Raw genomic sequence first — 16,921 nt, 5'->3', positions numbered from 1 at the left:
ACAGATGGCTTTGGGATCTGCCCATTATTCTTTAACTCTGTTCTGCTTTGTTTTCTACTTTCCTAGTTCAAATAGACTTGACTTACTTGCCAGACTCCTCTGAATACATGGCTTTTCCCAATGAAAGCATTCTCCCACACCACTTCCACTTTCTCTGTTTGGAATTTATAAATGTCTCCTGAGTACACTAATTCAGTAAATCCCATAGTCTTTGATATTGCTGCCTTCATTCCTTAACCGTTCCACCTCACTCGATAGTAACTAGAGTCCCATCACAGAGCTGAGTCCAACAGGGCTTTACTGTGAACGCAGAGCAGGAATGTAATACTCTCCAAGTCATTGTTGAACATAGTAGAAAAGAGAAGAGAAGATGAAGACAAGCAAAGAATGCTGAGGCCTAGGAGGACTGGTGTTAAGCTTTCTCATATGTTCTCCTTCCCAGTTAACTGATAAGGCAGATGAACCTCAAATGTCCCTGTCAGGCATGGTCATCCTGTGCATGTGCAAATGAAGGGACCGAGGTCTGAATGAGTAACTTCCCAGAGACATGGAACTTTCAAGTAGCTACCCTCGCTGAGCACACTGCCTGATTATGCTGCAAGGAGTTGTGACATCAGTTAACAGTTTGGTTTCAAACATAAATGTTACATAAAAATTATGAAACATTATGGAGAAAAACACCTTTGATTCATTAGACAATCACACATGTATCATCTTACTTAGTGGGAGGGAATATTTTGTTTGATGGTAATAACCACTTCCAGTAAAACAAGGATCATTTGGATCACTTCAGAAGCCTTGCATGGCTGAGCAATTATACTTCATCTATCCACAGAGAATAAGATGGGCCAGACAGCACTATAATCCCCAAAGGTGCATGTCATTTGTGGACTATCATAGTCTACACACACAATGGCAAATGAGATGATATCACTTTGTACTCCAACCAGAAAGACAAGATTAGTAGCCAACAATTAACCACTTGTGAACAGGCAAATGGTTGTTAAAATCTATTATGGCCCCATGGAACTTCAGTAAGCGATTACTTCATCCCCTGATTTCACAAGTAGCAATTGTTGTCCCTTCCCCCACTAGTAAGTTAAGGTTCTGACACTCTTCTTAAGAAATCACAAAGCACCTTTGATAAAAATACAAATAAAATATGCAGCTGGTGACACTGGTTTTCTTGTTTCTTGGTATTACTTTACCAGTATGAGCTTAATCTGCAAATCATAATTCTGTGGAGTATTCTATTCACACGTTATACATACAGGGAGAAAGAGTGCTAACTAACATTATACATTGTATTATATCCTAAAGCACAAAATTAGCTATGAATTCTAAAAATTTTGAAGGAAAACTCATAGGAAACTTCTTACACTTTATTACTGTAAGGAAAAGATTATTTGAAACCTTTTTAAATGTGTTTAAGAATAAAAGCAGAGAGGTTCTTTTTTCTTGTTGAAGATAACAATTGACAATAAGAGGGGTATTATGGATCAGAAGATGGCTAAAGTGAGAGCTCAATTTTGTGAGGAAAAAGTCCTGAAATTACAACTCTGCTAACTGCTTCCATGATCTAGGTTTGTCATGATTCAATGACACATGATAAGAATAGTATCATAAGAAACTAGAGAAACAGGAATGTTGCATACTTGCTGATGTGCCATAAAATATTTTTACATAGTGAAAGCAACTTTTATAAAAAACTATTTTTTGTTTGGTTGGTTGGTTTTTGTATTTTGAGACAGGTTCTTGCTATGTGTCCCTGCCTGGTTTAGAACTCAATATATAGATCAAGTGGACCTTGAACTCAAGACCTCTGCCTCCTGAGTGCTGTAACTAAAGGCATGCATCACCCTGTCCAGCTCCAATATCTACTGTTATAAGCATATAAATGACAGTTTAATTGATTTCACATCCTGAGCCCCAATCACACTCATCTTCCTATCCCTATATATTTGCCCTCTGTCCTTGAGACCTCCCTCCCCAAAAGAAAACAACAAAAATCTTGCTGTGGAAGCTGCAATGTGTCACATAGTAGATACCCTTTTGCCCATAGAGCTTCACTTGCAGATGTTCATGGCAGTGAGTCATTGGTCTGGTCCCGTGTCTCTCTGGCTTCTGTTGTACTATCAAAACTAGATCCCCACTGGGATTCCTCTCAGGTATCCTGTTGTGGGCATGTGTCATGGAGATCCTGCAGCTTTGGATCCGCAGGACCAGCCCTTTCAACCAGCTCCAGCAGTTCATAGATGGGATAGGTGTTCCTCCAAGAAGACTTTCTAAGCGAAGCTGTAGGACACGGGTTTTTGGTGTTCAAGACCACTACTATTTTGTTGGGTGGTCCTTCTGAGGGACTCTCTTATATACTAGAAGGTGTTCAGCAGAGTCTCCAGCATCTATCTATCTAGCAAGTATCAGGCAGTTGTGACAACCAATATCTTCAAACACTGCCATATGTTCCCTGGACAACAAAGCCACTCTCCCAATCTCTACTTTCCTACCTCCATTAAATCTGACCTTTAAAGCAAAAAGTGACTAATATACATTAGGAAAAACAAAGAGGAAAAATCTTGAGATTTATTATAACTTATGCAATTAATTTTGTATAGGATAGAATGTCAGCTTAAAAATCCTCAAGATTAATTTATGATAAGAAATTTTACAAAACAGATATTTGGCAACTAAACAAATTCTCAAGACTTCCACTGAAGACCACGAGTTCATGAACTTCACAATGTCACTGAGGTGAATACAGTGTTTAGACAGATATATATGATTTCTTATGAAGCCCATATTTAGAGGAATGTGTTATATCATCTAAAAATGGCTCAAAATCCAAACAGTGGCAGCACACCATCCATTTGTGGGTAGTCTCAAACTGTTAATTATCCTAAGTACTTTATAAACTGGACACTGCCTCATGATTCTTAATTTATTTTATTAGTTTTATTGGTTTATCGATAGCTTATTGATACTCAAATTTGAAACAAAAGGTGGGAAGTGCTTGAGAACCAACAATTACAGCTGTTCTTTGTACGACTTCCACAAATGTGCCAGGCACACATCTCTCCCACACAAATACTACTGCAAGCATGCACACAAATATTCACACAGATTTAAAAAATTCTAACAAAGATTCCATACATGATCACATGGTTTCCCTCCCCTAGAATAACTTTTAACCTTAGTTGATATTTGTTAGATTAATAACATTACTTCTTTAATTACTGAAAAAATAGGTTGAATGATCTGTAAATTTCGTTCATAGAGTATTTTTGGAGAGCTGGCTGTTTCCTAGTTCTTTCTGCCCATATAAATACATGTTAACAAAGTGACCAAAATGTCTGCAAAAGAACCTTCTGAGGGTTGAACCACCACGTTAGTTATTCTTAGTCAACTAGTGGGCACAGTGCTTCCGCTATTATAGCACTTGCCGGCAAATATGATGAAGGAAACCATGATTCCTTAGCTCGGGAAAGCTAAGTGAGGAAGCACATAGTAAGATGAGTACAGGTGACATTCCCTAGGCTCGAGCAGTTTAGGGAAATTCTAGGAAACACAAGGAATTCTAGGGAAGATACAACTGATACCATCTTTAAAGACTTCAATCAGCTAAGGAATTATGTCACACATGTCATCCTTTATAGTCTAACAGACCTGGAAGGGCAATGAAAAGCCAGAAACTTCCCGAGCAGAGACAACATTTTACCTAGCTGAGTAAGTGTCCTATTCTTGGTTTTGGTAAAACAAGAAGCCATGACCTCATATACACCAGCTCGACAAGTGCTGTGCCTTTGGGGTACACCCCTAACTCTGATTGCTCTACTCTTAAGCATTTAAAGAAAAGAGGGGAAAGAGAGAAGAAAAAGCATGCGATCTACATGGAACTTGATTCTTACTCAGTCCAGGGAAGTCTGGGGATGAAGTCAGTCACTGTGTGCTACTCGCCACTGATTTAACTAACAGCCAAGGAGGTAGGTACACTTACTCAAACTTCACCTCCCCAGTCTTCTGTCTACTCTAGAACTGACAGTGCCCAGTCTTTCCTATGGGCAAAAGACTGAGGAGAGTCAGCATGAGAAGCACATTCTCATTAGACAGCTAGACTAAAACATCCTTCTCACATCTTACAGAGCGGGTGTCTTCAGACCAGAGGGAGTCTAGTCTAGCCATAATGGGCAGTGGGAAGTGTTCACTAGTCATACTCCTGGCCTAACCATGCTCTTTCCAGATTGGACCCTGGCCAGTCTTACTGAAGACTCGGCCACTCCTTAGCTGCAGGAAATCCAAGCCTCTAATTCACGTTGAAAACAAAAACCAAGAGCATTCAATATCCCATTAATTTCACCCTTTAATTATGATGGCATAATCACCAGAGTCAGGAAATGCAGTTTAACTTAATCACTTAATTTTTTTAACCTTTTGAACTTGGACCTAGGATATATCTGATTTTGGTTCCTCCCTAATTGTTAATATAAATACATTTTATTTTATTTGGAATAAATTTCTGTTCATAATATTCATAAATCAGCAAATCTATAGTTATGTTATGCAAAGTATTCTGCAGATGTATTAATTAAGATATAGTGACTATATGACATAGGCGACAGTTTTATTTTACCTTCTAATGTAATGAACAATAAAATTAAAAATAATATTATTAATAGATTTACAAATAGAATTTTTATAATTTCAAATTTACTGAATAATCTCAAATATGAATAATCTTGTAGCTATGGTGTCAAACACATGTAATTCTAGCACTTGGAAGGCTGAAGCGTAAGATCTTGTATTTGAGATCACTTCGGGACATATGGTAAAATGAGACCAGGTAGGAGTTGGAGGGTGAAGTCAACTATTGGTAAAGAGTGTATCTGTAGAAAGTTATTTATGAGATACTTTAATGAAACAAAAACTTTTCATATTTTTCTCATGCTTTAATCAATATCATTAATAACCTCATGACATCACAGTATTACTAACTCTAGTTTTTCAAAGAAACCTAAAAATGAAGGCAAAAATGTATGTATCGATTTTTTATAGAAATTAAATAGCTTGGATAATAAACAAAATATTTTCTTCTAATGAACAAGTCTGCATATCCAGAAGAAAGGATATCATGCCAGCCACACCCATGACAGAGAGTATACTGTATTATATAAATATAAGATATGTAGATGCTTATTTCTACTGCAAGAAGCAGCCAGATACATGATGTCAATATGTGAGAAGGTAAAGTTTTTCAAATACATGAGCACATTTGTATAACTCATTCGTGCAATAAAGACTAAATATTTTATTTATTAAATTGAAATAGTAGATATATTTTAAAAATTGGATACTTATTAATAAAAATCCCATTAACATTTATATAAGTATATAACAAGTAGTAATAATAACACAGAACATGCTAATACATTTTCATGCCTATGTCCTTACAGTGCTAACATCTCACCCATTTCTCACTAGCTTGTAGTAGGTGCTGCTAAAGTGCCCACATTTTACATGAACAACATAAACATACTTTCTCCTAATGGAAAGAGCTGCTGGATCACTCGGTTTGTTTCTTAGCAATTCTTTCCAACTACTTATCTTATACAATCAACAGCAATTCCATATATATTATTTTATTGATACAATATATATAAATTATAAAGTATTTCATGTATTATATATTTATGCTATTTTATATATTTTTATTTTACATATTTTAACTTTCATATCTTTGTGTTTTGTATACAAATATATAAAGTTCTTATAACACAAATGTATTTTTGAATAAAGTCCATGAAAAAGAACAGTCCACCTGGAATGAAGTAAACATATACAGTGACATCAGAATGGGACAGTGAGAACTTAGGAGTTGAGTGCTACTGTGAGCAAGTCTTTGGTCAGCTACACACTTGGTGTCTTACACTAATGATGATGAACTATTCTTTCATGCACAAGACCTCTTTATACAGCAGGAGAGAACTCAGTGTTACCAACAAAAATTGCCTCTCCAGCACAGTAGGGCTACTCCACATTATTGACTCTGATATACTATTTCCTAGACCACTTTGCTACTTGGGAAAGACCCACTGCAAGTTTTTTGGATGTCCATTAGATATTCCTTAAAGGTCTCCATTGTAAATATTTAGGGTTTTCAGGATATAGGACTTTAGAGAGCAAAAACAGCCATAAACAAATGTAAACAAATAAGCATAGTTGTATTCCAATAAAACTTTATTTACGCATCCACACCCACATAAACACACACACACATACACACACACACAAACACACACACAAACCACAAACAAACATACACCCACCTGAGTGAGAGAATTCAAATTGGTCCTTTTTGCAAAACAATTTACCAAAGTCTAGTCTAGAAAACTTTTACATGAAAAAAGTTTTCCCACATATTTTCTAGTCATAAATTACCATAAAATATTAAATATTTATGGAATCAAAAGACTGACAGCGTTTTTCAGTGGCAGAAAGACTTATTTCTCCCCAGGATACATCAGTCTGAGCTCTATTAACTATGTTTGTTGTTGTGCCTTGCATTAGACTGATGTCTCCAGAGTGCCATCTGGTAAATGTGCTTGTTCTGTGGGAATAGGTGCAGCACTGAGATGACATCACTCTCAGTGCCACCCTAAGCCTTACTTACACATATTAAAAGTTTAAAATGTGTATAATGCTCATTAAGCTATATCAATCAGAGTGAATCAGTACTACAAACAGTTGGTTAGTTTTAATTATATATATATATATAATATATATATATCTCCAATAAAACAATATTCATTAAAAACTCCCCTATAAATTTTTACTGTTTTCTAATTCTGACATCCTAAACTTTTATTGAAATAGGGGATACTCATTCTTTCTTTAAAGAAATATTTACTGAATGCCTATTAGCACAATGGCATATGTTCAGATGCTAGAGACACAGAAACAGTATATAGTCCTCCTCTTAGACTCTCAGTCTGACACAAATGTTTCCTCAGAAAACAATGCTTAATCTTTAAAAATTACTTTCATATTTCATATTTTTACTTTAGTTTTCAAGTTTTAAAATGCTGTGTATATTAGATTTTAGACATTTATCAAAGCTAGTATTAAATGAAGTTTAAAATTAGAATATCCCTGAATTCTGTATATATAATGAAACAATAAAATGGCTTAAATCCCAAGTGAAGATTTTTATTTCATTTACTAATCTCAATTAGACAACCTATCTGGTAATTTTAATTTTAGTCAGTGTGTCTGAGTGTATACCTGTGTGTGTGTGTGTGTGTGTGTGTGTGTGTGTCTGTATCTATATCTGTAACTGTATCTGTATATATGTATTCATATGTGTAAGCACACTACAGATATAGAAAACAATGTTTTGGAGGTAGTTTTCCCCTTCCACTATGGCATATGGAGATTAAGCTATCTTGCTTAAGATTAACCTTGATGGTTCAAGGTCATTTCTTACAAATATTTAACGAACACCCAATTTGCAGAATCACGTATGGGATGACTGCCTTTGTGGGTCTGAAGGCATGGAAGGCATTTCTGGGCTTGATAATAGTGACACTGTGATGGGAAACTTAATATGAATGAGGGAAAGAACTTTTTCTCTCATATCATTTAAAAATTTTCCTTGAAGTTTATAAACATTACCTTTTAAAATTCAGAAAATAATATTAATAAAAAAGGATTCATTTACAGGTACAAATAAAGGACTGGCAGGGACATTATATTTAAACTATTTTTTCATTGTACAACCTAAGAATGGTTTTTCCTCTTCTAAGTTGGCTAACAAAAATTAACTTTTACCTTTTTTATGAGGGTAGGAGAAATGGGTCAGGTCAAAGAGAAAACAAACCCAAAACCCCAACAATATATACAAGTGTGTTTGTGAGGAGAGAGACAGGATTATCATTACTGAGCAGATTCCTAATGCCCCGGCACTCACCCCACCACACACACCAGATGCTACAAGAAGGGAAAAAGAAAACCCTTCTTTCTTGTCACTTCTCCTTATCAACGATACCTAGAACCACAAAACTAATTAAAGGAGGGGGTGGACAGAGAGAAATGGGTAGGAGAGAGAGAGAGAGAGAGAGAGAGAGAGAGAGATCAGAGAAGATAGGTTGGCGTCCTTGCCTTAACAACCTTCATGGGAATTATTAACTTAAGCAATTACAAAAGCATGTGATGCTAAAGACACCTTTATAAATCAGTCACTTTAATCTTTCTCTGCAACTTGTTGGTTTAATTAGATGAGTATATAGTCACATAAATTTTCACTGAAATAGTTATAAGTATTATTAGTTGGGTAAGATACAAGTTATAATATTGGGCTTCTTACTTATTCTCACACTAAGAATAAATGGCCATGAAATTTAATAAAATGCCTTTGATTTAGATTACACAGATAATTTTTACTTTAATGAGTGATATTGTAAGATCCACTCTCAGCATAACCCACTTGGCTTGGTTAACATTTCCCATAGTTCACTAAATCAGAAGGAATAGTGGAAGAATACATTTCTTACTTAAAACTTAATGTTGAACTGGACCCCTGGGATCTCAGACACTGAGACAGCAACCAGGCAGCACACAGTAGCCGGTACGAGGCCCCAGCACATACACAGCAGAGGACTGCCTGGTCTGGATGAAGTGAGAGGAGATGTGCCTAACGAGAGTCTTGAGACCCCAGGGATGGAGAGGCCTGGCTGGGGTGGAGTGGGGTGGGTGGGGACATGCTCTTGAAGACAGGGGAGGAGAAATGGGATATAGAACTCTGGGAGGGCAGACAGAAAGGAGGTAAAACTGGACTGTAAATAAATAAAAGTAATAATAACTGTGAAAAAAATTTAATGTTGAAAAGGAGAGATGATACCGCTAATAGTCTCAATGACAATTTAGCCCATGCAAGAAAATGAAGTTTTCTGGAAAACAAACAAAACCACACCCAATAATGCTTAAGAACTGACTTCAAACTGATTTTATAATACATTCTAGAAACAGTTTCTGCTGTCTCTCTAAGGGAATGTAGGGAGAAGATACCGGCTTTCCATTGCATGAGTCTAGGTAAACAGTAATGACTGGAGAGCCCACCAGTAATTTATCCTTCATTCTTTGTATTCACACAGAAACTTCCTAATACTTGAGTTGAAAACTAATAAAACTAGGAAACTTGACAAACAGTCCAGTTTTCACAATGCATTTTTAAAATTTCTTACAAATCTTATAAGGCTAGACTCCTATTTCTTCACTCCCCATGTCATTTATACTAGAAATTGATGTAAAATTTTTCAATCTATAGAGCAGTAGCAGAACACACATACAACCTTTTCTGTTGCTAAAATAAAAAAAAATGAAGCAATGTATTTACTCACCTCTTCTGGGGCTCTCGTGATTGAAGAGAATGCCATTCACTGCAAAGAGATTATAAGCTTCACGGAAATTCACCACAATCCAATAGGCATAGAGCTTGGCGGCTCCTGATGGAATAATTTTTTCAAAGACAAAGTTTACTCTAATCGAATATACTTTTCATTCATATTAAACAATAATAACTGACTAAAATAATGCACTGAAATATGAATCACAAGGCACAAAATGCTGTGTGCTAATTAATCATGCACATTAAGAAATACAATTTCCTGTTTTGTAACATTCATAATTAATTCTTTTACCATCTCACTTATTCAACTATGCTATATCAAGTTCACCTTTCTGTCCTCTCTTTCTTTCTCCCTCTCCCTCTCTCTGTCTCTCTCGCATGGGCGCACACACACACAGACACAGACACAGACAGACAGACAGACACACACACACACACACAGATAATGAGAAAGAAAATATTTTGTATCTTAATATTCAAAGTGTTTTAAAATGTTCTTATGTACTTTTTGTAATAAACATTTTCTTTATAAATATGGTAATTTATGTCTTTTGTCCTGCTAGGTTTGAGCTCAGAAAAATTTTCATGAGGAAAATTACAAAAAGAAAAAAAATCCAAATATATCAGCTCATTGCTTCAGCACAATCTCTAAACAGCTTAGGAATAGAGTCATATTTGGGCTAAATTTCCACGTAAAGTGATGGATGGAGAAAGGATGCAGGAACAGGGGTCGGTGAATGATGTGGTAATTTTATCTGGAGGCAGCGGTAATAATGCATAAGTTCTGCTTCCCAACCATTCTCTCACCTTTTCTATCTCAGGTAATCTCACACTCAAACGGCTTCAGATACGATACATGTGCAGAACGAAAGCAGAAACACCCCCACACCTGCAGAGAACATTATATGCAGCTGGACACATGTGTCCTTACCATAGGGTGACCTCGGATAGAAAGGTGTGGTCTCTTTCTGGGGTATTTCCTGAACTTTTCCATAAAGTTCACTTGTCGAGGCCTGGTAGAACTTCACAGAATTTATAAGGCCGCAAGTTTTAATTGCATCCAGAAGCCGCAAGGTGCCAACTCCATCAACGTCTGCGGTGTATTCAGCTAAGTCAAAGGAGATCTGGGAAGAGGGCAGAGATGAGTGGTGTTAAAGGCCATCGGTGAGAGAGGCTAGCAAGATGATAAGCACAGCAGTTTCACAACCTGTGGCTTTATGCTGGTAAGAAAACAGCAGGTACCTCACAGAACTTCCAATCTGGATATCATCTACTTCTAATGTGGAATAGCCAAAGACTACATCAATATCCATTCAGCCCTTTGACGACTTTTAACACCCAGCATTTCTCCTGTTTCTAGGGCATCCCTGAGAAGCTGTGGATGATGGGGCAATGCTCTGTTCTTTAGAAGGTACTCATTAAAAATTCAGTTTGAGCCACAATTTTGGAGGTCTAGAAAAATACACGGTTTAAATGAGCCCCAAAGATGTCTGTGGACTAAAGACATGTACTGTAAGAACATGTACTTTATACCACAGTTACCTTTTGGAAGGACAGTTCTTCTTTTAAAAGGGGGCACAGTATAGTATCTATAAAGAATGTAAGTGTATTAAATGGCACAGTGAATGTAACAAAATGCTAATGTGTATATAAACTGATTTCTGTGAGGTTGCTGAGATGCAATACAACAAATTCCAGTTTTCAAGATTGTTTTTTAAAAGGGAACAGGCATGTTCTTAGGAAGGTTTCTATTGCTGTGATATAGACTATAATTAACAGTAACCTGGGAAGACAGAAGTTGATTTGCCTCACGCATCCCAATAACAGTGCATCATAGAGGGAAGTGTGGCCAGGAACACAAAGGCACAGAGAAGTGCTGTCTACAATCATGGCTGAGTCAGCCTGCTTTCTATAGAAGCTAGGATCAACCCAGGGTTGGTACTGGCCACAGTGGACCAGCCTCAACTACATTAATCACTAATGTCTATAAGTAATCTGATTAAGGCACATTCTCAATTTGGGTTCCTTTTCTCAGATAACTGTAGTTTGTGTCGAGTTGACAAAAAAAAAAAAAAAACCTACCCAGAACCACGCAATTTCTAGGCTTATTTCTTAAATAACTTCTACACATGATAAGTAAATGAACTTTACATTTCTTAAGACAACGAGGCTGACAACCTTATCACTGGTATATCTATTGTCATATGAATTATCTTAATCTTCATGTGGGAACCTCTCAATAGGGTAAGGCCATTGGTTTTCATTAATTCCTGGCCACTGGGTGTCCCTTGGACAGAAGTCATGGCTCCATCCATGTATATGCAGCACTGTCAGAAGTTAGAAAACTGCTTATTAAGGACTCCATCTACTATGCCCATATTATCTGCAGGTATATGTAAAGATTAGGAGCTATCTAAGAAATTAAAAGAAAAAGTTGTATATTTCACTCACAATTTTGTAAAAAGCCACACGAGTAAAATTGAGGTCATTTAAATCCTCCTCGCGTGCGCGCGCGCGTGTGTGTGTGTGTGTGTGTGTGTGTGTGTGTGTGTGTGTGTATGTGTGTGTTGTATAAACACATGTATGGGTAGAGACCATGCAGAGGACTAAGGAGAGTGTTATTTTTCTTCCTTTAGGTTAGCCACCTTATTTTTGAGACCGAGTACACTTAAAATTCACGTTTTGAACTAGGATCTCTGGTTAGCAGTTCCCCAAATCTGTTGGCCCTTATTCCCCATTACAGCCATACAAAACTTTTACGTAGGTACAGGAGATTTGAACACAGGTCCTCTTGCTTCCACAGAAAGTGTTCTTACAAACTAATCCATTTTTTCCAGTATTTTACTTTATTTTATTGTGATGAGGTCTCACTATATGTAGATCAGGCTAGCCCTAAATTCACCAAAATCTACCTGCTCCTACATCCAAGTTATAAGTATGCACCAACATGGCTAGTCTATTTTATCCTTTTTAAATAATATTTTATAGAGATACATAAAATGAGCTATAAACTAGTTTATAGAGATACTATAAAACTTGCCAGTTTAAAGTTTGCAATTTAATGGTTTTCATAATTCACAGCATTATGCAATCATCATTACTATCTTATTTCAGAACGTTTTTATCACTCCCCAAACACTCTACAACTCTAATCAGTCATTCCCCAGCCCCAGACTCCCAGCTCCCAACCCCACAGCCTCCCAGCGCCCGGTCCCTAGCCCCCACTTACACCTGGACAGCCCTTTATCAGTCGTGTTTTAACTTTCTGCATTTACCTACTGTAAACATTTCTTAAGAATGAAATCATATAGTGCATAGTATATGGGCTTCTAAACTAGTTTCCTTCTTTTACTGGTGTCATTGCTCTTATATACAGTTGCCTGGGGGCATGTGGCTAGCACCATGCTTCATGTTACACAGAACAGCTGATCTAGGTTTCCCAACTTGCCTCGCTCCTTGGCAGTCTCACTCACTGATATAGGTGAGGGTTCTGACCTCTCCATATCCTAACCAACAACTCTTGCCATCTTTGGTTATAGTTGTGCTTATGGTTTGAAGTGCTCTCTCACTGCTGTCTTGATACATAATTTTTGGGGGACTAAGGACATCGAGGATATTCTCATGCACTTAAGGACCATCTTTGTATATTAAATCCTTTTCCCATTTTGTTTGCTTTGCTTTTTATTAAGTTATTTTATTTATTTACATTCCAAAATTTGCCCCTTCCCAGTCCTCCTCCCGAAGTTTCTTACCCGATCTCCGATCTCCCTCTGCTTCTAGGAAGGTGCTCCCCCACCAGCCCAACCAGTTTTTTTTTCTTCTTTTTTCTTTTTTTCAGAGCTGGGGACTGAACCCAGGGCCTTGCGCTTGCTAGGCAAGTGCTCTACCACTGAGCTAAATCCTCAACCCCCCAGCCAGTTTTTTAAGCTGGGCTCTTTCTCAGTTCCTCCCTGAGCTGTGCTGGCTTCTTCTACATTCTGATGTAAGTCCTCTGCCATATACATAACTTGAAATCTCTTCACATCAGGAGGGTTGTCCTCTCATAATTTTAAACAGTGGCTTATAAACCAAAATATCTAAATATCTAACTTATCTGTTTTTCTTTTTTTTCTATGCTTTGTGTTGTAGTTAGGAATATTTTGCATAAGCTAAGAAAATGAATGTACACTTATGGATGGAAGAATAGGTACACATTTAATCTGAAAGAGGAAGGGAAGCAAGCCCAGAGTGGCATGGGAATGTAACAGAGAACACACCCGTGTGTGTGAATTTAACAGAGAACACACCCGTGTGTGTAAATGTAACAGAGAACACGCACATGTGTTCTGTTTTCAGTGGACGAAGTGTCCCCTCGGACTTGGGAGTACAGGAAGGAAACTGCTCGACTTGACATAAGCAATGGGACTCCATTCAGAGGACATACTATGGAAAAGTATCAACCACAGTTAGGCAGACAGTAGCATATACAGCAAGGGATGATGAGAGGATGGCTGCCTGTCAGCAATCTAAAAATAGTTTTTCACAATTATTATATAACTCTATGAAAAAGAATGCATGTTTGGTAGTCAAAATTTTGTAGAAAAAGTTTGTTTTATAAAAAAATAATTATTTAAAAAGTACTTTTTAACAAAGTAGTAAATTAGATGTCTAAACAGTACTTTATAGCTTCAACTTTCAAAAGTTAAAAGTATGATTTGCAAAACACTAGAGGACTGGAGAGCTACAGTCCATGGGCCAAATCTGGCCAGCTTCCCACTAAGAATATGGCTTTATAGGACACGGCCACATTCACTGTTTCACATGTTTTCCACAGTTGTTTGCATGCTACAATCATTGGGCTGAATGAATTTGTTTTAAAGAATGTAATTCTCACAAAGCTGAGAGCATTACTGGTCTGTTATAGAAATAGCTTTCTGACATTGGAATTAAAACTATAGTTGCATTTAATAGCCAATGGAAGTCTTGATGCTCCAGAATGTATAATTTGATCATACTCCCCAAAACATACTATCAATCAGAGGTGCACTTAATCTGCCTTACCTACGACATACCCTGGGGCAGCAAGCAGTTTCCACTGGAGATTCTAGGGCTGCCTGGGGGCTGCCTGTGCTTGGGACATAGTATGTGGGCTCAATCCTATCAATCAAAATTTAAGCTCAGTTTCTACTGAATGGCCATATTTTTGCTTCACTCTAAAGTAAACATATATATTCTAAATTTTGGATTAGAGTCATTAAAAAAGCTGTATTTTTCAGTGGCATGGTGACATGGTGAGCATCATCTTACTTTCATGGTAAGAATAAAAGAGAAATCAGACTGATATGAAAGAAAATACATAGAGAAAACCCCAAAAGCTGTCCTGATGCCCTCTCCAGAACACCTACTCTGGATCTCACATTCCTCCAGGTCTCGTCACACTCCACTGGTAACAACCATCAGTCTGTGATGCTGCTCTACAAGGCCTAGAACAGTCTTGCTTCAGGCCTAAGGCTTAGTGTGCATATGTGGGAGGGTGGGTTTCTTCCTTCTTCTCATCCTAGGCATGCATCTCAGCCACCATTTCCATGTCACTACGCACTTATCTCCAAAGCCCCAGATTCTTCTGCTTACTTTTTCTGCCAAACACTACCTTAATTAAACTGAATTCAGGACATTCTTCACAAAGCTCTCCTTCCTTTTGTTCCTCCATCCCTATAAGCAGTATCTATATAAACAAAGCTTAGACTAACCCATCTATTCCTTCCCTTCATGGCTCAGAGATACACGCCTTCTGACAACTTCACCCTTCTGCCCAATGGTACTTTCATGGAAACTGACAAGCTGGTCTCAACCACTTTAGATGATTCCCTCCCTAGGCACACCTCTTGCTCTCCTTCGCCCCCTCCCTCTCCCTCTCTCTCTCCTTCGCCCCCTCCCCCACCACCTCCCCTTCTCCCTTCCCTCTTCTTCCTGCCTCCCTCTCCTTCTCCTCAGTTGGCCTTTCTGGCCATTGTTGTTCTCACAAGGAGTTTAGTCTGTTCTACTTAAGGAGGCACCCACTCTACTGCACCCCCTTCCATCACTAACATTCAGGTCCCCTCTCTCTGAAGCAATAGTTATAAAACATCCTAATGACGCAACACTTTAATAAAGTTCCACATACAGGTGATCCAACCATAAAATTATTTCATTGCTACTTCATAAATGTAATTTTGCTACCGAAATGAATCATAAGGTAAATATCTTATATTCAGGGTATCGGATATATGACCACCAAAGGGGTTGCAAGCTACAGGTTGAGAACATAATGTAAATATCTTATAATCAGGGTATCTGATATATGATCACCAAGGGGTTACAACCTACAGGTTGAGAACCGCTCCCCTAAAGGAAGCCAGCACTAAAGCCCTCTGTATTTATCATTTCTATTTCCTTGAAAGCTTGTATCTGTTAGCTTATTTATTACCTAGATGTTTACAGGTAAACTCCATTATGATATACTTATATCTGTAATATCTCATATATGTATATATTATTTGAAGACAGAATATAAATTAATGACTTACTTAAATATCAAATTTACAAATATAAAAATAAAGCTACAAAAACTAGTAGAAAAGAAAATCGAGTAAAAGTTCAATATGAAAGAAATTTCCATGGAAGCAAGAAAGAACTATGTGAAAAAGTAATGAATAAGGATTAACTTCTTTTACAGATAGCAAGTAGACAGACACATGTGCCGTTTGCCTCCTTAGGCCCGTATAAAGCCATGGCTCCCTTGCATAATTCCCTCTGGTTTACCTAGTGGCTCAGCAGGGTCAGTGTGATCTTTGCCCTCTGCTCAGTCCTCCCTCCTTGTCTTCCTAGATCCTTTTCTTGAGCTGGTCACCAGGAAGAGCTAGATTTACCCAACCAGCCCCAGGGCACTCTGCCCTGGGGTAGTCACTACTCTGGAGCCTTGACCTCCTTCAGCAAACTAACCTGAAAGCATTCTTGCAGCTCTGCTGCTTTTTCTTTTGTCTGATTTTTCTCACTACACAGAAGAGCATCTGTCACATAAAAGGTACTAAGGAATCTCACTGGAATGAAGAAGAAGCTTTTAAGCCTTAAGTTCAGACCTTGACCCTAAATGTAACCATCATGTATCAGAACAACAGACCACATAGGGAGCAAGTTCCACTTTCAAGGTCTCAATGGGGAGATGGCTTCACAGGAAAGGTGTTTGGTGTGCAAGCATAAAAGCCTGAGCTCTAGTACCAGTATAAAACTTCTGGGGGCAGTCAGCCTGTCCTGTGATGCTGGCACTGGTGGAGAAAGCGGACTCTTTAGATCAGCTGGCCAGCAGTTCAGCGGAATCAGTGAGCTCCAGAATGATGGAGAGGCTTCCCAAAGAAACATACGGTGGAGAGCATCTGCAGATACAGCAGTGCACCTATGGACACACGTCTCAATGAACTACTTGGAATGTGCTGATTCCACATCATCTCAGAGAAAGTGATTTTTCTGTGAAAGAACTAAATGTAGAAAAACAAAGCTAAAAGACAA

At 37.8% G+C, this 16,921-nt stretch overlaps 1 protein-coding gene across 3 annotated transcripts in view; it reads right to left on the bottom strand.

The window, feature by feature from the left end:
- Nucleotides 1-16,921, bottom strand: part of Gmds (GDP-mannose 4, 6-dehydratase) — a 526,562-nt gene that overhangs the window by 296,488 nt on the left and 213,153 nt on the right. For all 3 annotated transcript variants that reach the window (XM_087590059.1, NM_001039606.1, XM_087590060.1), the window contains 2 exons: nucleotides 10,329-10,521; nucleotides 9,390-9,494 (listed from right to left, as the gene is read on the bottom strand). In XM_087590059.1, the coding sequence (XP_087446185.1) occupies nucleotides 9,390-9,494; nucleotides 10,329-10,521 (298 nt within the window). The remainder of the gene's footprint in view (nucleotides 1-9,389; nucleotides 9,495-10,328; nucleotides 10,522-16,921) is intronic.

Source organism: Rattus norvegicus, chromosome 17 (assembly GCF_021556685.1).
Source record: "Rattus norvegicus strain SHRSP/BbbUtx chromosome 17, alternate assembly SHRSP_T2T, whole genome shotgun sequence".
In the NCBI taxonomy this organism is placed as follows: Eukaryota; Metazoa; Chordata; class Mammalia; order Rodentia; family Muridae; genus Rattus; species Rattus norvegicus.
The sequence above is the reverse complement of the archived record's forward strand: the minus strand, read 5'-3'. Positions and strand labels throughout refer to the sequence as shown.